This window comes from Tachysurus fulvidraco, chromosome 5, assembly GCF_022655615.1.
Source record: "Tachysurus fulvidraco isolate hzauxx_2018 chromosome 5, HZAU_PFXX_2.0, whole genome shotgun sequence".
Classification (NCBI taxonomy): domain Eukaryota; kingdom Metazoa; phylum Chordata; class Actinopteri; order Siluriformes; family Bagridae; genus Tachysurus; species Tachysurus fulvidraco.
Window position 1 is genome coordinate 31,140,267 of NC_062522.1, and position 21,024 is coordinate 31,161,290.

The 21,024-nt window shown below is 42.2% G+C and overlaps 2 protein-coding genes across 5 annotated transcripts in view; both read left to right on the top strand.

Moving 5' to 3' along the window:
• als2b (alsin Rho guanine nucleotide exchange factor ALS2 b) overlaps positions 1 to 10,753 on the top strand; it is a 20,971-nt gene extending 10,218 nt beyond the window's left edge. For 2 of the 4 annotated variants that reach the window (XM_047813512.1, XM_047813513.1), the window contains exons 14-35: positions 1 to 41; positions 748 to 879; positions 1,061 to 1,189; positions 2,988 to 3,058; positions 3,934 to 4,000; positions 4,097 to 4,299; positions 4,375 to 4,440; positions 4,533 to 4,760; positions 4,934 to 5,098; positions 5,245 to 5,356; positions 5,447 to 5,524; positions 7,053 to 7,186; positions 7,426 to 7,590; positions 7,682 to 7,799; positions 7,875 to 8,032; positions 8,210 to 8,317; positions 8,465 to 8,641; positions 8,748 to 8,793; positions 8,892 to 8,953; positions 9,037 to 9,186; positions 9,302 to 9,398; positions 9,531 to 10,753. The exon at positions 1 to 41 is cut by the window's left edge and continues 122 nt beyond it. In XM_047813512.1, coding sequence (XP_047669468.1) covers positions 1 to 41; positions 748 to 879; positions 1,061 to 1,189; positions 2,988 to 3,058; positions 3,934 to 4,000; positions 4,097 to 4,299; positions 4,375 to 4,440; positions 4,533 to 4,760; positions 4,934 to 5,098; positions 5,245 to 5,356; positions 5,447 to 5,524; positions 7,053 to 7,186; positions 7,426 to 7,590; positions 7,682 to 7,799; positions 7,875 to 8,032; positions 8,210 to 8,317; positions 8,465 to 8,641; positions 8,748 to 8,793; positions 8,892 to 8,953; positions 9,037 to 9,186; positions 9,302 to 9,398; positions 9,531 to 9,569 — 2,546 coding nt within the window. In that variant the 3' untranslated portion in view covers positions 9,570 to 10,753. The remainder of the gene's footprint in view (positions 42 to 747; positions 880 to 1,060; positions 1,190 to 2,987; positions 3,059 to 3,933; positions 4,001 to 4,096; positions 4,300 to 4,374; positions 4,441 to 4,532; positions 4,761 to 4,933; positions 5,099 to 5,244; positions 5,357 to 5,446; positions 5,525 to 7,052; positions 7,187 to 7,425; positions 7,591 to 7,681; positions 7,800 to 7,874; positions 8,033 to 8,209; positions 8,318 to 8,464; positions 8,642 to 8,747; positions 8,794 to 8,891; positions 8,954 to 9,036; positions 9,187 to 9,301; positions 9,399 to 9,530) is intronic. The other 2 variants (XM_047813514.1, XM_027159915.2) reach the window with 1 other exon arrangement.
• A 620-nt stretch (positions 10,754 to 11,373) lies between these two features.
• On the top strand, positions 11,374 to 20,832 carry mpp4b (MAGUK p55 scaffold protein 4b). Its single transcript, XM_047814121.1, has 22 exons — positions 11,374 to 11,390; positions 12,102 to 12,199; positions 12,410 to 12,528; positions 12,994 to 13,071; positions 13,196 to 13,279; positions 14,003 to 14,134; positions 15,628 to 15,709; positions 16,618 to 16,703; positions 16,795 to 16,866; positions 16,993 to 17,189; positions 17,290 to 17,339; positions 17,765 to 17,782; positions 17,866 to 17,907; positions 17,997 to 18,017; positions 18,135 to 18,149; positions 18,361 to 18,402; positions 18,994 to 19,161; positions 19,425 to 19,505; positions 19,601 to 19,694; positions 19,808 to 19,916; positions 20,025 to 20,156; positions 20,266 to 20,832. Exons 1-22 carry the CDS (start codon positions 11,374 to 11,376, stop codon positions 20,455 to 20,457), a joined length of 1,929 nt encoding a protein of 642 aa, XP_047670077.1. The 3' UTR covers positions 20,458 to 20,832.
• The last annotated feature ends 192 nt before the right edge of the window (positions 20,833 to 21,024 follow it).

The following is a 21,024-nucleotide window of genomic DNA, read 5'->3' on the forward strand; positions in this document are numbered from 1 at the left end:
ACAGCCACTTGCTGCTCAAACTGGCATCCTGCTACGATCCGGTACGTGCGTGCTCGATAACAATTCATTGCTGTATAATCTCATGTAGTATATGATGATTTACTGTACATCAGGGGCGGCCAACCCGTGGCTCCCGAACCGCATGCGGCACTTTGCCCGGTTTCATGCGGCTCTTACGTTCATATTGTTTATATTTGTGTTTTTTTAATATGCGGGTTCGCTTCGCTCGAGTTCAATACGGTATTTTCATCAATCGCGCATGTGAGTGACCTTAAAGTTTCCCAGTAGGAGCAAAATCATTTGAGTAAACAATTTGTGTCAAGTTCGCTCTCAAAATGGCAGGGTAAAAAAGGTTGATGTGAAGTGACGTGACCTACGGCTACTGTAAGTACGGTGACCTATACTCAGAGTTTGTTCTGTGTTTAACCCATCCAAAGTGCACACACACACCGTGAACACACACCCGGAGCAGTGGGCAGGCATTTATGCTGCAGCGCCCGGGGAGCAGTTGGTGGGTTTGGTGGTTGCTCAAGGGCACATTAGTCGCGGTATTGCCGGCCCGAGACTCGAACCGACAACCTTAGGATTAGGAGTCAAACTCTCTAACCATTAGGCCACGACTTCCCCAAGTCCATGTGTGCCCATGTGTGCCCATGTGTATGGTGTTGCTCTTGGTCTCTGACTGGTTGGACACCCCTGATTTACATGATGCATGTCTGTGTGTTTTTGTACCTAAACGCATGTCAGAGCTGTGCGGACTATCAGAAGCTGCAGGAGGCCTGCTCCAAGTACGAGGCCATGGCACTTCATCTTAAGAGGAAGAGGAAGGAGGCTGAGTACACGCTGCACTTCTGGAGGAACTTTCCTGGAAAGATGACAGTGAGCACTTGCATACATAAAACGTGATGCCCAGGACATACAGTATACTCACTAGAGGCACCGCTCGTCCGTGCTTCTTTTTGTAATCCGCGTACGCACATTTAACGAGAGGTTGAACACGATAGGATCGGATATTTGTGTTGATTTAGCTAACCCTGTCATATTCATATCGTTCTCTCAGGACTCTCTGCGGAAACCGTCTCGCCGCTTGGTGTGTGAGAGCAGCAACAAAGCCCTGACCCTGCAGAACGCCGGACGCTTCTCCGTCAACTGGTTCATCCTCTTTAACGACGCCCTCGTCCACGCTCAGGTATTTCCGATACTCGTGTTTGTTTTCCCCTCTTCTTCCTCGCTCAACACGGCTTTTACCTCTGCTTCCCCACATCTGACGATGTTTTGTTTTACCTGAAGGAGATCTGAGTGTCTGATGTTTTATTTCTGTCCTGGTAGGGAATGTTTGCCTCTAAGGGGCTTGTAAGTATGCATAAGCGTAAGAAAAATAATTAGAGTATTTTATTTTTCTCTAGCACAGCTTCCCCAAGTGTTCAGGGCTGGGCTCAGCGCTCTAGTGCAGTCTGTCTTTTGCTCTCTGCTCTGATAGATGACACAAGGGACGCGGTTTTGAATAATCAGGACTGTTAGGATGAAGCTAGAATGATGTCAGGATTAAACGAGTGCTAGCCGGAGATTATGGGCATCGGCAATGTGAGCTATCAATAAGAGACACAACACATGCCTCGGTGTCTACAAATGGCTGTAAAAAGTGCCGTGAAATATGTAATTGGCTTCTCGAAAACAGGGAAAATGTATTAATAAGATTTTATGGGAATATAAAAGGAAAAACAAATTCTTGAAAGTCCTGGAATTTTATTATGGAGCATCTGTGTGAACGCTGTAACAGGTAGATAGCTGTATTATAATAATAAGAAGAATCACTGATGTGTTGTCTCTTGGAGCCACTGGCACACAAGTGCCTGATCCAAGCCCTATACCGTGCCTGTAGTTGCCCTCTCCCTGGCCTGCCTGCCCCCTGAATGCTGCAGTAAGGTGTGTTTCTCCGTCCTTTGGTTGTCAGACACCATCCCAGTCTTAGTCATCCCTATGGCAGACTTAACCTGCCAGTGTTAATTTTACCTCCTGTTTTTGGGTTTTATAGAGTTTCTGTGTGTGTGTGTGTGTGTGTGTGTGTGTAGGAGGGCTGCACAATATATACAGAACATCATAATGTGCTGTAAATATGCTGATCAATTAAATTCCCCAAAGTGTTTTTTTCCCCTTTTACCTCAGCAAAATGCTCAGATTGTAAAATGGATAATCTGTGAATCTTTTTTATTTATTTATTTATTTATTTATTTATTTATTTATTTATTTATTTATTTAATCCTTTGCTAATATCACTTGCATTATAACAGCTACAAACACTCGTTCACACACCAGCATTTCTGTTTTCCTTCTCTATGTGATAGACAAACCCAGAAACACGGCTTGTTTGCTTACCAAGGCTAAACAAAGCACAAGTTTTGCGTCTGGAAAGTTTTCTTCCTGACACTTGAGAAACATTCTGTAAATATAAACCAGAATCAGAATCAGAATCAGAAAGAGCTTTATTGCCAGGCATGTTTTCACATACGAGGAATTTGTTTTAGTGACAGAATACCAGAAACCTTAAAGATATCAGTGATCACGCACAGCTTCATCCGGATCTGTTCGTCCGTCATCCAGCCTACAAATCATTCTGAAATGTTGTTCCTGTAAGTAAAGCTTTTTAATCAGAATTCATCAATACACACGTTTGGACCAATCAGAATTGAGAATTCTTCTGCACCGTGGTATGAAATGATGTATAAAGATCAGTATGAACATAATGGTTAGTACGTGATGTGCTGTGCAGCCCATGTGTTTACGTGATGATGATCCAAATCTCTTTTATGTTTGGGATGAAATGTGTGATAGCATGCTGTTGATCAAAATGACGGAGAAAAAAAAAAAAAGATCTCCTGACTTTGGCATGTTCTTCTTATCTCTTATCTTATAAAGTTAACTTGACTAGTAAAGACTCCTGGCTGTGTCTGGATCATGTGTATGATTGACTCAGTGTTCTTCCTCAGTTCTCCACTCATCACGTCTTCCCGTTGGCCACGCTGTGGGTGGAGCCGATGTCGGACGAGAACGCAGGCCTGTGAGTGACACGGTTAAAGGTGCGGTCTCCGATTTTTGAAAGCCAATGTAGATATTTGAAATCACCAAAACAAACACGCCCCTAACCCAAATGGGTCCCACCCGTGTATCGATAGCTCCGCCCACACGTACATACGTAACCCAGGCGACTAACGGAAAGAAACGTGTCTTTATCATAGCTGAAGGGAAGAACAATACGATTGTAGATAAAAAATGCCACACAAGCATAATCATGTAAAGGACAAAGTTCTGTGTAACAAAGCAAAACCAACGTTACTCACCTATCGAGAAGGAAAAAAGCGCCTCGGCGTCTTAAGTAAAGTCGGCCACATATTCACAGGTCGGAGTTTCCCGAGTCGATAACTCCTGAGCTAAACGCTGTTACTACACAAAACGCGGTTGTAGCTGCCTCTCTACATTACTACAATAGAAAAGAGGTGTTATTTGTGTAGTAACAGCGTTTAGCTCAGGAGTTATTGACTCGGGAAACTCCAACCTGTGAATATGTGGCCAACTTCCTGCTCCTTCAGTTCTCTCCAGCGCTGGAAAGCTGATCCTATATTAACACGTCCTACTTCTTGCCTTATCGTAAGTCTTTCTTCTCTTTCTTTCTTTGTTTTTGTCCTCCATGTCGATGTTATGACCGCTTTCTGCTAATGTCACACACTGAACACTCTCTCTGCCATATATTGACAAGCCCCGCCCCTTTCTGCTCATTGGCTACACGTTAGTTTTGATTTTTGTTTATTATTCGGCCCGACTCAGTTTTCTGAAGCATTTCTCAAAAATCGGAGACCCTGCCTTTAAGTCCTACTTCCTTCCCTTGCTACCAAGTATGTGCCGTGATTTGCTGTAGTAAATTGTCATGTCGTGCAGGTACGGCTTGAAGTTGACGTCACCGGAGGAAAGCTTCACACTGCTGGCTGCTTCGCCATCCGAAAAGGTAACGTCAATCCACGCTGCTGGCTCAGGATGAGCTTTATTTTTTTATAATCAACAACAAGGAAGGAGAGTTATTGTTACCTGGTCTGTGTTTCAGGCAAAGTGGTTACGTGCCATAAATCAGGCGGTGATGCAGGCGCTGAGTGGGGCAGGGCTACATACGGCTCCGCCTACCTCCGGGGCGGGATTAAGAGCAGACCCGCCCATTTCCCGAACCGCCTCCTACACCTTTTATAAGGACAGCAGGTTGAAGGACGCATTGTATGAGGGCCGCTGGGTGGCTGGAAAACCCCACGGGAGGTGGGTGTCTAGGGAAAGTGTGCGGGGCTATTGTGTATGATGACACAGAGCTGATCGCCCGCTTTTGTGTCTTAGGGGTGTGTTGAAATGGCCGGACGGAAGGATGTACACCGGGGAATTTAAGAACGGACTCGAGGATGGGTCGGTTGCATATCTGTTAACATGTTTGCGGTTATGTTTACGTCTGTGCAGCAGATCTGTTTTTCATCGTATCGTTTTTTTTTTTTTCCCAGATTCGGAGAGTTTATTGTTCCTAACAAGAACCTTAATAAGAGCGATCATTACCAGGGACACTGGAAGGATGGCAAGATGCACGGATTCGGGATCTTCAGGTGCGGAGTGCAGTGCAATTCAACAGACAGTGAAAAAGCGGCGATATTAGTAAGGAATAAAACACGTGCTGGTGTGTTGTTGGAGAAAATGAATCAACAGCAGCAGCGTGGGGTGACGAAAAGTTCAAAGTTAGTTAAAACTAAACCTTCTGAAGTGATGCAGCATTTACAGCTACAGCACTGCATTTCATTTATTTATTTATACATTCCATTTTTAGGTACGTTGAATGTTGTAGAATGTCAACAAACACTCACTGTGGTGGTTCCATTACAGGATGAGTGTGTGCGTGTGTGTGTTGTAGGTATGCTACAGGAGAAGTGTACGAGGGCTCGTTTCAGGACAACATGCGTCACGGCCACGGCATGCTGCGAAGCGGCAAGCTGAACTCCACCTCTCCCAGCGTCTTCATCGGCCAATGGCTGAACGACAAAAAAACCGGCTACGGCGTGTTTGATGACATCACAAGGTGAGAGAACGACGTAGCATTGTGACCAGCTGATTTATATGAAATGGGTGTTCCTAATAAAGTGGACGTTTAATAGTATATATTTGAAACTAGGAAATTATTTTAGCTGTGTTAAACGTGTGTGTGTGTGTGTGTTCACATCTCAGAGGAGAGAAGTACATGGGTGTATGGCAGGATGATCAGAAGCAGGGGAACGGCGTCATCGTCACACAGTTTGGGCTCTACCACGAGGGTGTTTTCAGCAACAATAAAATGATGGTTAGATGTAAATGTCGAGGTCTAAACATTTCTGTTACACATCATTTCTTTCTCTGTAATTTATTGCTCTTTTCTTTCCCACACACTCAGGGGACCGGGGTTTTACTTTCAGAAGACGACACCATGTTTGAGGGGGATTTCTCAGAAGACTGGACTCTTAACGGAAAGGTGATTTCGAAAGCACACTGTCTTATGTCTGTCTGTCTGTCTCTCTCTGTGACTGTTTGTCTCTCTCCGTGTCTGTATATCTGTCTGTCTGTCTCTTTCTCTGTCTGTATGTCTGTATATCTGTCTGTCTGTCTCTGTGAGTGTCTATCTCTATGTCTGTTTATCTGTCTGTCTCTCTCTGTGTCTGTTTATCTGTCTGTATATCTGTCTGTCTCTCTCTGTCTCTGTCTGTATGTCTGTCTCTCTCAGTATATCTGTCTGTCTCTCTCTGTGTATGTATGTCTGTCTCTCTCTCTCTGTCTCTGTCTGTATGTCTGTCTCTCTCAGTATATCTGTCTGTCTCTCTCTGTGTATGTATGTCTGTCTCTCTCTCTCTGTCTCTGTCTGTATGTCTGTCTCTCAGTATATCTGTCTGTCTCTCTCTGTGTATGTATATCTGTCTGTCTCTCTGTCTCTGTCTGTATGTCTGTCTCTCTCAGTATATCTGTCTGTCTCTCTCTGTGTATGTATGTCTGTCTCTCTCTCTCTGTCTCTGTCTGTATGTCTGTCTCTCAGTATATCTGTCTGTCTCTCTCTGTGTATGTATATCTGTCTGTCTCTCTGTCTCTGTCTGTATGTCTGTCTCTCTCAGTATATCTGTCTGTCTCTCTGTGTATGTATATCTGTCTGTCTCTCTGTCTCTGTCTGTATGTCTGTCTCTCTCAGTATATCTGTCTGTCTCTCTGTGTATGTATATCTGTCTGTATATCTGTCTCTGTCTGTATGTCTGTCTCTCTCAGTATATCTGTCTGTCTCTCTGTGTATGTATATCTGTCTGTCTCTCTCTCTCCCTCTCTCTCTGTCTGTATGTCTGTCTGTCTCTCTCTGTGACTTGCTGAGTCTGTCTCACTCACACACACACACACACACACACACACACACACACACACACACACACACACACACACACAGGGACCTTTTAAGGAACTAAAGTTCTGAAGAACTAACAGTGAAGAGCCAAGAGCAGAAGTTTACATACGTCTTCATTTCTGTTCAACAAAATTATAAATGTTCCTCAGTTTATTTTCATTTACAGTTAATGGTGTATTTATTATATACGAGTCCACAATCATTTCTAAACAGTAGACATCCCCTAGATCAACTAATTTGGCAGCTGAACTCTTATCAACCAGAATTATTTGCCTTTAGTAGGGTAACATCTTATTTCTTTTTAGTTCATATGATACTGATATTTCTATCTTTCACAAACATGTTGTTTAATGACTACAATAAGAATTAGTAAGGAGTCGTGTTGACGAATGTCTAGTTGGGTTCAAAGTAGGAGTCCACAAACCTTTCTCTGGTGTAGCACAAATCCTTTTAAATTCACACTTAAATAAATAATGATAACATCAGCAATTCTCCACCCCAGTAGTTCCTCATTCTCAGAGAAGTACCTCATCTGGAGCATAAAACTTTAAAGTGGCCTGTTTAGGAAACATGCCTGACATTTCTTTGAAGAGTTCTTTGACCCCTTCTCTCTCTCCAGGGTACTCTGACGATGCCTAACGGGGACTACATTGAGGGTTCCATCAGTGGGGTCTGGGGAACCGGCCTGAAGATCTCGGGGTCCTACTACAAACCCAACCTGTATGACTCAGACAAGGACAAGAGCCAAGCGCTGTATGATTTATTTAACACTTGCATCATTTCACTACTACTTATATTATGGTATGCTGAGTGTGTGTGTCTGTGTGTGTCTGTGTGTGTCTGTGTGTGTCTGTGTGTGTCTGTGTGTGTGTGTGTGTGTGTGTCTGTGTGTGTGTGTCTGTGTGTGTGTGTCTGTGTGTGTGTGTCTGTGTGTGTGTGTCTGTGTGTGTGTCTGTGTGTGTGTCTGTGTGTGTGTCTGTGTGTGTGAGTAGTAAACTGGGTCGCTTCTCCGTGCACCCTGAGGAGAAGTGGAAGGCAGTGTTTGTGGAGTGCTGGAGCCAGCTGGGATGTGACACTCAGGGACAGGGAGAGACCAGGACGGCCTGGGACAACATCGCTATAGCGCTGACCACTAACAGGAGACAGCACAGAGACAGGTACAGTCTGACTCTCTGACTCTCTCAGGACTGAATATACAGTATATTTATACACCAAAGACATGTCGGAGTGTGTTGTGTTGTGTTGTAGTCCTGAGCTGCTGAGCCGTTCCCATAATAAAACCCTGGAAAGCCTGGAGTTCATCCCTCAGCATGACGGACCTGTAACGCTGGAGAAATACGACACCATCCGACGTTACCTCATCAAGGTCGGTCCTGCACACTGTCTTTACTGCAATAAGAACAGAACTGTACCCTGTTTGACATCTGACCTTTGCTCCCAGGCTTGTGACACTCCGCTGCACCCACTGGGCCACTTGGTGGAGAAGCTGGTGGCTGTGTACAGGATGACGTACGTTGGCGTCGGAGCAAACCGCAGGCTGCTACAGCAGGCCGTCAACGAGATTAAATCCTACCTCAGCCGCATCTTTCAGATTGTCAGGTGCGTGTGTGTGTGTGTGTGTGTGTGTGTGTGTGTGTGTGTGTGTGTGTGTGTACTTTCTTCTTCCTTGTTTCCAGTTAATTTAAAAAAATTATAAGAACAATTAAACATTCTAGATATTATGTTATCTAATAAATATACAGTATATGATATGACTGTAATGTGTGTGTGTTGTAGGTTTCTGTTTCCTGACCTTCCAGAGGAGGGCGGCTTGCTGGTTGAGGCTCCAAACGAAAAGAAGGAATCAAAGTCGTCTAGCAGCGAACTGGAGTCTCCAAAGCCGGGGTGAGAATCAGAATCAGGACGCAAACAATTTTTTTATCGATTTTAAAAAAAAAAAAGCAGCATCGTATTTTGTATTTTTTTTCTCAACTTGTATATAACGTGTTACATCTCTGAAACAAGCGTAACGTTAAAGCTTTACCTCCGCAGACGTGTGGTCAGCAGCTCGGCCCTGCTCCTGCCCGTCTTGCTGCCGCGTCTCTACCCGCCTCTCTTCACGCTCTACGCTCTGGACAAGGAGAAAGAAGACGACGTGTACTGGGACTGTGTGTTACGTCTAAACAAGCAGCCCGATCTCGCTCTGCTCGCGTTTCTCGGAGTGCAACAGTGAGATATATATATATAGATAGATAGATATTTATGTACAAGCGCACGACTAAATCTGCACAAGCACTGAAAATGTTTTGTGTACAATCTTCAAAATTTTTTGTAGGAAATTCTGGCCTGTGAGCATCACAGCACTGGGGGAAAAGCAACAGGTAGAAAAACTCATCTACACTTCTTGTGTTTTCCTGGATATGAGGAAACTTTGGTGAACAGATCCTGTGTGTGTGTGTGTGTGTGTGTGTGTGTGTAGGTCTTACCCAGCACTAAAGATGCTTGTTTTGCTTCAGCGGTGGAGACACTACAGCAAATCAGGTTAGAAATCCTGCCACGATGAGCGCCATCGCTCCACGTTCTTTAGTTTTATCTACGTTTCTCTCTCTTTCTCTGTCCTTCAGCACAACCTTCACTCCCTCAGACAAGCTGCAGGTGATCCAGCTGACGTTTGAGGAGATAACCAAGGATGTGATTACTTTACTCAAACAGGACTTCCTGTGGTCCATGGACGATCTGTTTCCTGTTTTTCTCTACGTGGTGCTGCGTGCACGGTAGATATTTAAGACACCGTTATTTCCCTGATATCAGCTGTGTGTAATCTGCTTCCCGGCTCAGAAAGGAACGTTCTGACTCCGTATGTATGTATGTATGTATGTTTCTCCCCAGTATAAGGAACTTGGGGTCAGAGGTCAGTCTGATAGAGGACCTCATGGACCCGTGCGTGCAGCACGGAGAGCACGGTATCATGTTCACTACATTAAAGGTACCACGCAAAAACACACACACACACAATTCAAATGAAAAAGAACTAATTAATTAATTAATAATTAAAATAATTTTTTTCTTCTTCTTCTAAATAAAACCTTTTTAAAAATGTACTTCTCTGTCCTGTCAGGCATGTTATTATCAAATTCAGCATGAGAAGATCACATAAGAAGCACAACCCAGACGACAGACGGACGGACGCACCGGCTGCACGCTATCATGACGGACGAGTGACGGGCGGCGCCAGAATCACGTGCAACTGCCTGACAGGGGAAAACACTTCCTGAACATTCCTGTGGCTTTTTTTTTTTTTTTTGTAATATCTCTCTTCTAGTGTGATTTATCTATTCGAGTTCAACCATGGATTTTTCTCTAGATTAATTTTCTCTTTAAATTAGTGAATGTTTTGATTTCGATCGTTTTTTTCCCCCCATGAATGTGAAAATCCGTGGATTTTTCTTACATATACTGTAGGACATGTGATGCTGCGATAGGGTGCCATTATTTTTATTCTTCAGTTCAACAGTTTAACACATCCTGTGTCTTAGATAACACTGTACGACGGTTGGCACCGTTTGCACGATGGAGCGATTGGATGATGTTGGTGGTCACGTGCTTCTTCAACAGCCAATCGCACGCATGGAATTTTCACATGCTGGATTCCACTGATTTATTATTTTATTTAATCATATGCAAAATTTGCTGTTTTTTTTCTTGTTGAACATTATTTAATCCACTATTTTGCAGAGACTTGAAGTGTTGCCAGTTTGTTTGTTTGTTTGTTTGTTTGGTTCTCCTACTACAGCACATTTTAGAAATTCTTTTTTTTTTTAAACAATCTTTACTATAAACGTATTACTAGACGTTTAATTCTCTCAAAGAAGAACTTCTACTTATCTGTGATTTCTTTTTGTTCCTTGTGTGACAATCGTGTGTGTGTGTGTGTGTGTGTGCGTGAGATAGGGAGAGAGTGTGTTGCGTACAGCAATACTTTTTACAGTATTCTGAACCGGAACGTGACGGTTTTTTTAGAGCCAAGGTTTTATTTATTAAGATAAAGATGTCCAGTTGCGGTGAGAATCTGTCTAGCGTCTGTGTCTGATCTAATGTGCTGATATACTGACACTTGTCTTACTGAAGTAAAGAAATGACCCCTGAATCTTGTATACCGTTGAAGCAAAGTTTGCTCAGAGGTGAGGTTTCAGACAGACAGAAAAAGATCCTGACAGAATCGAACCTTCGCTGTGTAAATGTTGTCTTAACAAGACGTTGTGACGGTTCGTCCGGTCGGTGATTTCTGGCCAGAAGTGTCTTTGTGTCAACAGCAGGCAATAAAGTGGCTGATGGAATGTTTTTCATCTGTGTTTCTGTTCATTTCTTTTGTCGTTACTGTTACTGCATTTATTTATATCATAATCCAGGGGTATAGAAAATGGTTCCTTCAGGGTTACTGACAAAGACTTACAAAGAGTCCTTACAGAGTACTGAATGAGATTGCAGACCCCTGCTTTAAGGTTTTTCTTTTCATCCAAATTAAACCTTTAAACCTTTCCCAAAATACACAACGGAAGAACAACTAGATATTCTACATTTAACATGAATAGAACTTATTTTATTTCGGTATAGGAACAATTGATCGGTTGAGTCACATTTTATCATCATACGCTTTTTAATATTAGTGATCGATATGAGGATGTAAAACAGTGTAACCGTTAAGAAAAATCGCTTACAGACGCTTTAATCTCCTCCCCCGCTCGTCCTGTTTGCGTGGGATTAAGGATAGAGAGGGATTACGCTCTGTCCTAACACAACTCTCTCTGGTCTAAACTCAGCTCCGGACTGGAAAAGGACACGAGAGAGAGAAGAGGACATAGAGGACATAGATAGAGAAAAAGGTAAATGATGATTTGTCGCTTAAGTAGCTTCCTCTGTAGAAACTTAGACGTTCATTTAAAACGGATTCTCTCATAGGAATGAAGGTGCTCTGCAGGTTAATTCACCACACTGTGTACGGGATTTTATTATAAATACAATCTAAAAGTGAATGAATGTTATTCCGACTTCAAGGTTAAAGGCAACCTTGTAAACAACTATAGATAACTCTGTAATCTAATTTTAGACAGATTCTGGACACTAGCTACAGTACAGTGTTCTTTAATGTTGAATGTCTTGTCATGTGTCTTTTCGCTGGCACTGGAGACTCCTTACATAAATAAATAAACAAACAAATAAACACGTGTTAGTCCCTGTATAAAATGTTACAACTGAAAATACGAACAGTTGAAATGAGTGCATTGCAAACTTTTAGCAAACTAGAGTTGAATGCAAAAGTTTGTACACCCATGATTTGTGGATTTATTTCACAATTCATCTATAGTTAAAAGTTACATGGTGTACAGGAAAACCAACAAAAGGAAGAAAGCAAAGTCATGCAATGACTCAAACACATACACTGCTTACATTTACATCATTTAGCAGACACTCTTATAGAGTGACACTTTATTTTTATTTCAGTTTATACACCTGAGCAATTGAGGGTTAAGGGCCTTGCTCAGGGGCCCTGCAGTGGCAATGGTGGACCTGGGATTCAAACCAATGACCTTCCGATCAGTAGTCAAACACCTTAACCACTGAGCTACCCACATTATGCTTGTTTTAATTTTTTTGGTGTTGTAACAAAGACGTGAATTATTGTGTGCAGTTTCGGATGTGAAATCATCCAGACTTCAGATTTCAGGACATTGAAGCCAGCTATGGAGAATGGAGCTAAAGTGGATCTGCTCAGTATAGAAGAAGAGGGTATGAGATGTGATGCATTTAAATCATGATGGTTTCTTACCTTTGAAAGAACCAGTTTTGTACAATTTATTGATTTGCCGGGACGTGTTCGGTGTCTTGTGTTTGATTTGAACGTTCTGCATTTTTATAGCTAGAACACTAACTAGTAATGACAGTAATCCATCTCACCCACAATCTTTTCTTGAAATATCTGCTTCAAACCACATGCAGATCTTGTGCAGATCTTGTCTCACGTGGTCGAAGAACTGAAGGACTCTGGCAAGGACATAAACCGGACTGAACTGTTACATGGTCTCCTGAATGCTCCATGTTTACAGTCTTTACTGAAGGTCAGTTATGTAAAGAGTAAACTGGGTTGGGGTGTTGGAATAGGAAACTAATCAACAGGGTATGACCACAATCTGGAGTTACTCTTAGCACCCTGAGGTTTATTTGACATTTACGGCATTTTAGCAAACGCTCTTATCCACTTACATTTTTATGTCATTTTATACAGCTGAGCAAATAAGGAGTAAGAGCCTTGCTCAGGGTACCAGTGGTGGTAGCTTAGTGGATCTGGGATTCAACCTCACAACCTTCCAGTTGGTAGTCCAACACCTTAACCTCAAAGCTACCACTATTCCCACATTTTCTGAGGCTGGAGACTAACATGTTAAAATGAGTACATTAATAAAATCCTTTCATTTGCTTTGTAGCTTGAAATACCCTCAGAACACCTTTTGACCAATCAGAATCAAGATCTCTCTCTCTCTCTCTCTCTCTCTCTCTCTCTCCTTCTACCTGTTTATCTGCAGATTTATGAGTGTTTACAGCAATATCTGAGGAACTCAGCAACCCCGTATCTCTCCTATGCCTCTGGGCTCACAGTTGAGGTTAAGAACTCTCATGTTTTGAATATTTTTGCTAGCTTACCTCAAGTTTTCGTTTTCTCACAAAAGGCAGGAATATACAAATAATTAACTACTCCTGACCGTATATACATATGGCATGTTTCAGATTCTGTCAGATTTACGAGCTCTGCTGTACCCATCCTATGAGGCCAGAGAACTTTACCGTCTACTCATGGAGCCCCACATGCAGGTAACTAGTGCTAATAGTAAGTACAATTCTATAATGAACATGGTCCATTAGAGTTTGAAATTAGATGTCGGAGTTTGAAATTTCTGTGTACAGTAATCCCTCGCCAAATCGCGGTTCAAGTTTCGCGATTCAAGTTTCGCGGTTCAAGTTTCGCGGCCTCAGTGCATCGCTAATTTTTCAAAAATATTCATCGAAAAATAAAAATAAAAACGGTTTCCCAGGATGCAAAGAAAGAAAGAAACCTCTCTCAGAGGCTTTGTACAAACCCACGGGCACTCAGACAAGGCATATGATCTGAGCTGATTGGCTGCACATCATCGCATCCTCTCCCAGCTTCTTCCCTTGTTGTATCTCGCCACTCTCGTTCACGCTGTCAACTGTGTCTCGCGTATTGTGTTCGAAATTAACTTTTCGTTAAGCCCTCCGATGCCTCCTAAGCGCCGTGCCTCTGCGAAAGATTCCTCTAGTGAGCCCAAGAGGAAGAGGAAGATGATGACCATCAGCGAAAAGGTCAAACTTAGGGCCAATCCTACTTCGCGGATTTTCACCTATCGCGAGGGGTTCCGGTCCCCATTAACCGCGATAAACGAGGGATCACTGTATATTAAAAGTTTCAGCTTGTTGCCATACCAAGAAACAGCAAAAACCTAATTTTCTTCTTGATGTTAAACATTGCTTCCAGAGCTTTATCTGAATATACATTGTTTCTGCATGTTGTTTCAGGCTCTGATCTCAGCCCACGATGTTGTGGGACTGAAGGATTATGAGCCTGTATTGCCTCCACTGCCCGAAGACCTGGACAACAATGAGGAGGCCATGAGGATCGTCTGCATGGTCAAGAACAACCAACCTCTGGTGAGCATCTCCTGAGGAAGTGTGTTTGTTTGCCTGTTCTGCAGTTACCAGTGTAGGTTTGTCTAAAGTGTAAAAACATGACATGGGATGCTTAGTTTGTTAATGCATGACTTTAGGTCAAACTGTCTTCCACACATTATCTTTCTGACACTTTGTGCTTTGATGAATAACTTGAGTCTTGTATCCTGTAAAGGATCATGGCGTCAGTAGGGGGATCCATAGCCAAAGGGACACCAAAGCCCTCATCCCAAACAAAGAGTCCCAAAGTGTGGCTAATGAAGAAATACCCTCAATAAGGAAGACCTTACAGAAATTAAATAGCACACCTGGAGTTTTACCTGATTTCCAGCAAACTAGTGCATGCTGGGACAGGGGTCTCACTCACTCACTAGTTCTTTCTAGAGGGTATAGTTCTGGATTTCAAGATTTTACCAAAGACATGGATGCTGAAGATGACTCTGCACTTCTTCCTCCAACACCTAATGCCATTCTTTCTACATGGACCCAAATATCTCAATCTCCTCCCCTTCCACCTAAAGTACTCCGATATGTACGCTCTGTTCCTTCAAGCCCCTTTCACCAGCATCAAGTGATGCAGGCACCAACCAGCTCTCGAGTGGATCTGGCCAAGCGGGAGTGTCTGGATATCCAGATACTTAGTCAGAAGATGGTTACAGCCACAGAGTGCATGTCTGCGAGTATGCAGGAAAATGCAAAGGTGCTTCTCTTATTGACACAGTCACTGGAAAAACTTACGAATACAGCACTGGCATCACAAGCTTCAGCTTCTGGGGAATCTACAGATGGAAAGACCTATGACTACAGAGCATCTCCTTGGTGTGGAAATGCAGATTTATGTGTTCCTTCTTTGGATAACATGCAGCGAGCTGATGTGAAAAACATCTCTTGGCATTCTCATCCCCCTGACGACTTGGTTAGCCATTTTCACTGCCCTTCCTACGTTCCTTTTGCATCTTCCTTTTCTTCTTCCTCCAGCTCTGTTTGTCCAGCTCAGCCAATGTCATCTCAGAATTTCCCCAGCACCACCTCATCTAAAGGCAAAGGCCAACTCAAGCTCCCCTTGACATCTCCAAGGCATCAGGATAACAGACACTCTAATGTGTCCAATAGTTTGCAGCTGTCCAGCTCACCACAAAACAACAGGGATAGTAGTGCTGGAATGGGGTGTTTCCATAATCGGAGGAAAAAGAAGGGAAAGAAATTAGGTGGTTTTCTATTTCTTCCCTTCTACGTGTCCCACTTTAATACAGTAACATGTCTGCTTCTTTCATTTTTCCGCTTGTCTTTTTCTCATCGTCCTCCACGTCCTCATTATCACCCACTCTAGTCTGGATGCTATTCATCTCATTTATCATCTTCCCAGACCTGACACTCATTCATCTTTTTTTCATTATTGAACATTTGACCATCGTTTAGAAGTAATAATTTGAATAATACGCTTTTGCCTAAATAAGTCCATTCATTCATTACAGGGAGCGACTATACGGAGAGATGAAATGACAGGAGAGATCTACGTGGCTCGAGTTATTCATGGAGGATTGGCTGACCGCAGTGGTAAGATAAGTTCCATGCCGTATTGATCATATTCACATGTAACGCATGTGACTTCAAGCCACAGGCAACAGGTTTCCATCATTGGTACTGAACTCTACAACCACATCAACTCAAGTATTAGCTGATGGTGCTGGACACAAGGGTTCTCCATGACCAGAATCGGGTACAAGTGCTGCAGTTACCAGTGATATCAATATTAATCAATGGTAATTTACAGTATGGGGGCACAATGGTTTAATAGTTAACATGTTTGCTTTGTACCTCCAGGATTGGGGGCTCTATTCCCACCCCTATCCTGTGTTTGTGTGTGTACATGATCTCCGCATGTTTCAGGGGTTTCCTCTAGGGTCTTTGTGTTCATCCCCCACTCAAACAACATGTATTGTAGGCTGACTGGCATTTCTGATTGGAAGTCGTGTCCATGGTATGTGGGAAGTCGTGGCCTAATGGTTAGAGAGATTGACTCCTAATCCTAAGGTTGTGGGTTCGAGTCTTGGGCCGGCCATGACTGAGGTGCCCTTGAGCAAGGCACAGAACACCCCCCCAACTGCTCCCCGGGCGTCGCAGCATAAATGGCTGTCCACTGCTCTGTGTGTGTGTTCACAGGGTGTGTGTGTGTGTACTTTGGATGGGTTAAAAACAGAGAACTGGGTTAAATGTATGTCACAACACTTCACTAAATGAGTGTGGGATTGTGTCCTGTGATGAGTCTGCACCCCAGGGTTTCCCCTACTGTACCTTGTGCCCTGGGATAGACACTAGGCTCCCTGTGATCCTGTTTAGGATAAGAGGGACGTCGACTGGATAAATGGATGGAATTTACAGAAAGTTTATGAATAGATACTGTGATTTTGGGGAAACCTGTCAGATGTAACAAGCATTATTAGCATTTCTGTGTCCTCTTGTAGGTCTCTTGCATGCCGGAGACAGACTGGTGGAGGTGAACGGGTATCCTGTGTTTGGACTCGAACCAGAGCAGATAATAAAAATACTGGTTCGGAATTTTAAATTCCATTCTCTTTTTTTCATGTGTAAAGTGCCGGCTTCATGGCTATATCCTGATACGTCGTGTCTTCTGCAAACAGGCTCACTCACATGGAACCGTTATGTTTAAGGTCGTCCCGATTACTGACAGACCAGTCAGCAACAAGACCATGGTCAGTTATTTATTTTTTCTTTCTTATACTTTACTATGGTAGCATCGGATCAACGGTTAAAGGTTATTCTTTTCTAAATAACTCCTACTCCTTCTCTCTTTGCACTCATGTTTGTCTCCACCATAGCTGTTTGTGCGAGCCATGGTGGACTACAACCCCCACCAAGACCCTGGTATCCCTTGCATGGACGCTGGCATGGCCTTCAGAAAGGGCACCTTGCTGGAGATAGTGGACCAGACTGATGCCCTCTGGTGGCAGGCGAAGAAAGTACCGTGCAGTTCGACGTGTGCTGGACTTATCCCTTCTGCCTGCATGCTCAAGAGGTCAGGGGTTAAAAGAGGTATTTTAATATACTCAATAATCTTTATAAACACAGTATATAAAAGAGTTTAACACTTCACATCATCTGCTGTGGGTGTCAAGGAATCTGAAAGAATTCTGGTGGTCACAGCCTCACACCTGCAATAAAATATGTAAGTATATAAATTATCTTAACCATATCAATTCTTTGACATATTGATGAAAATAGATTTTAGAGAAAATAAAACATTGTTAAGGGGGGCACGGTGGCTTAGTGGTTAGCACGGTCGCCTCACACCTCCAGGGTTGGGGGTTCGATTCCCGCCTCCGCCTTGTGTGTGTGGAGTTTGCATGTTCTCCCTGTGCCTCGGGGGTTTCCTCCGGGTACTCCGGTTTCCTCCCCCGGTCCAAAGACATGCCTACCATTGATTTACCGTTGATTGGCATCTCTGGAAAAATTGTCCGTAGTGTGTGAGTGAATGAGAGTGTGTGTGCCCTGTGACCCGAGTAGCTCGGATAAGTGGTAGAAAATGAATGAATAAAACTGTTAAAAAAAGTTTTAAAGAATATCTTTTGGCTCTTTTGTGCTAATCTGAAGTGAGCGCAGTGGATGAAGGTGAGAAGCGCTAATCGATGTTATTTTTATGAATAAAAAGCCTTAAAAATGGGAATATAATGGATATTTTTTACTTTGTTCAGAGGATGACATGAATGCTATAGATGTGTCTGTCGTAGAAACAGGTATCTTTATCTTCATCTTTAAATCCTTGTAATAATTTCAGTGTAGCGCTAATGAGGGTAATGAGGTTTATTCTTATTTTTTTTTTTAGATGAGGAAGCATTTGAATCTGGTAAGCATGCCAATTGTTGTTGGAATACAAAAAATAGACTAAATCATACTCAATGTAAATTATTGCTGATTTAAAGACTTAATTTTCCATCTTTTTCACTGACTGGTGACTGTGAAGAAGAACTAAAGGAGGGTGAGTACACTTTAATCATCACCTTTTTATTTGTACTGTTTATCTAACAGACACACACACACACACACACACACACACACACACACACACACACACACACACACACACACACACACACAGAGAGAGAGAGAGAGAGAGAGAGAGAGAGAGAGAGAGAGAGAGAGAGAGAGAGAGAGTGAGAGAGTATATGCTTTTTTCCCCCTGGTTTCAGATGAGAACGAGTTTAACACCAGCGTCGATGGCATTTATCTCGGTAAGCATCTTTTATGAATGTAAATTAATTTATTAATTTTCAGAATCCATAATCACAATTCATAATTTCACAATGTAATAATTTATAATCCTTATTTAAAAACCGGTCGAAAACGCATTTCTATTTCCTGTTTTTTATTTAATTCTGATTTATTACTGTTCTTATTTTATTTTGTTACTATTTAATTACGTAATTATCTGTATTTTATGATGTACAGCACTTTGTGTTCAGCTTTGGTTGTTTAAAAAAGTGCTTTATAAATAAAGTGTTATTATTATTATGAAAATGTATTAAAGAATGTAATTGAGGATATATTTCTGTATAACTCCATTTTAGGCTCTAATTCGTTTTATAATGATTATATTTGATATTTTGTATGTGCCACACCAAGCAGTGACAGTAGTTAGGGAGTGACAAATTTAAACAAAACGAAGAGAATTCGACAGTCGAGTTTTCTGCAAAAGTCAACATCTAGATCGCAAAACTGCAGCACAACATCTGGATTTAAGTTGTACTTTATATTATTATTGCTTTAAATTTAAATCGTATATCTGCTGGTATGTGTAATTTCTACCTGTTTGTGTGTCTCAGCTGGCTTCCGGAGGAGTCTGCGTGTGTGTCGTCGGCGCAGGGTTCAGGGTGGAGTTTCAGGCCTGATCTGCTCCCTGTGCTGCACCAGTTTCTTTACTAGCCCATATGAGGATGTGGTGCGATACCAGCGCCATTTAGAGGACACACACCGCCTCATTGCCCTGCTCGGTGAGTGAATCCAGAGCGACTTACATTTCATATCATTTTATCCAACTGAGCAATTGAGTGTGGACCTGGGATTCAAACACGTAACCTTCCTATCAACAGTCCAACACCTTGACCACGAAGCTACTACATCCTTAGGAATAGTAATATATAATATATAATAGTAATGTGTGTGCCTTTTTAACTAACAACTGATTTTTAGACCTCTTCTGTGTCTGTTATTGTGTGTTTCAACTTCGTGTATATGGTGTGTATGGTTCTCTCAGGACCGTCTGGAGTCGGTGTGAATGAGTTGCGCAAGAAACTGATCGAGATCAACCCGAGGACCTTCTTGGGACCCACGCCACGTCAGTTTGCCCTCGCTCTCACACCTCTGATCATCAAAAACATGAAGTCTGTCTGTCTTGATTCTGCACCACATGTGCATTTTTTGCGTTTACAGACACGACGAGACCACGGAAGATGTACGAGGAGCCTGGGAGAGAGTATCACTTCCTCAGCAGAGATCAGTTTGAGAACATGGTGCACAACAACAGGTGGTTTCACACACTATATGAGTGTTTGTAGACAAGCACAAAGGTTTGCTGACCCTTAACACAATATGAAGGATTTATACTCAGTTGTTGCAGGGACGTGTTTGTTTCCTTAGGTTTGTGGAGTACGGAGAATTCAGAGGTCACCTCTACGGCACCAGTGTGGATGCGGTGAAGGATGTTCTGGGTGCTGGGAAGAGCTGCATCATTGATATTGATCCAAAAGTGAGCTTGAAACTTTTATCCTATAGTCAAATACATATTTGATATTGATTCGTTATCAAATAATAAACAATATTCAAAAATTTCCTCTGATTATTGTTTACACCTCAGGCCATTCCATCAGTGCGGACTCCTGAGCTGAAAGCATACATCATCTATATAAAACCTCCTCCTTTAGCCCAAATGAAACGAACACGGATCAACGCCCAGGTGACTAATTACTGCACCACTCGACCGTTTAAGGTGGGTTTGTGTGATCACACACAGAACCAAATTGCCTAACGAAAATAATAACATTCCTTAGGAGAAAGAAGAAGGTGTAGAAAGCCTTCATGTTATTTCTGTTTTACAGGATGAAGATTTTTATGAGCTCGAGGAGGCAGGCTGCAGGATGGAACAGCAATACAGTCAGTTTTTTGATCACGTGATTGTGAACGATGGCCTGCAGTCGTCCTGCGTTCGGCTGATGGCGGCGGTGAGGAGAGCTCAGGAAGAGCCACAGTGGGTTCCTGCCTCATGGATCAAACCGACTGAAGAAACATGACATTAAGGGCTCAGCTTAGGGTTTTTTCTTCTATAGTCAAGGCCACTCATAGCAACAAAAAGCTCATGAGATGAATCAGATCATTATAAGTGGAGTAAAATCACTGTCTTGTGAAGAATCTCTCGAGTGGAGCTGAGATGTGTGAACTTGTGTGAACATGTTACTGTACATGTGATCGTTTGTTTCATACAATTCACTTCCAGAAAAATGTATATTCTGTTATATTGAGTTTCCTTAAAATGTTATTTGCACTTTTTACATTTTTTTAGAATAAATTAATTGCACAACATTTTTAGATCAAACTACTGACTGTATCATTGCAGATACTTTTGCATCTTTCCTATTTTCTGGATGAAAAGCTAAAGACGTAAAATAGATTTTTATACACAACAACAACAACAACAACAACAACAACAACAATAATAATAAATAATAACAATACTACTACTACTAATAATAATAATAATAATAATAATAATAATAATAACAATAATTATTATTATAATAATAAAGTTTATTTACTTTATAACCCAGATTTTAAAAAATAAACCTCACGTGACACGGAAG

Excerpts from the sequence above, each read along its gene's own strand:
- mpp4b (XM_047814121.1), top strand. Across the intron at positions 12,200-12,409 it reads GCTCAGTATAGAAGAAGAGG|ATCTTGTGCAGATCTTGTCT; the intron begins GTATGAGATGTG and ends AACCACATGCAG. Across the intron at positions 18,403-18,993 it reads CGTCGATGGCATTTATCTCG|CTGGCTTCCGGAGGAGTCTG; the intron begins GTAAGCATCTTT and ends TGTGTGTCTCAG.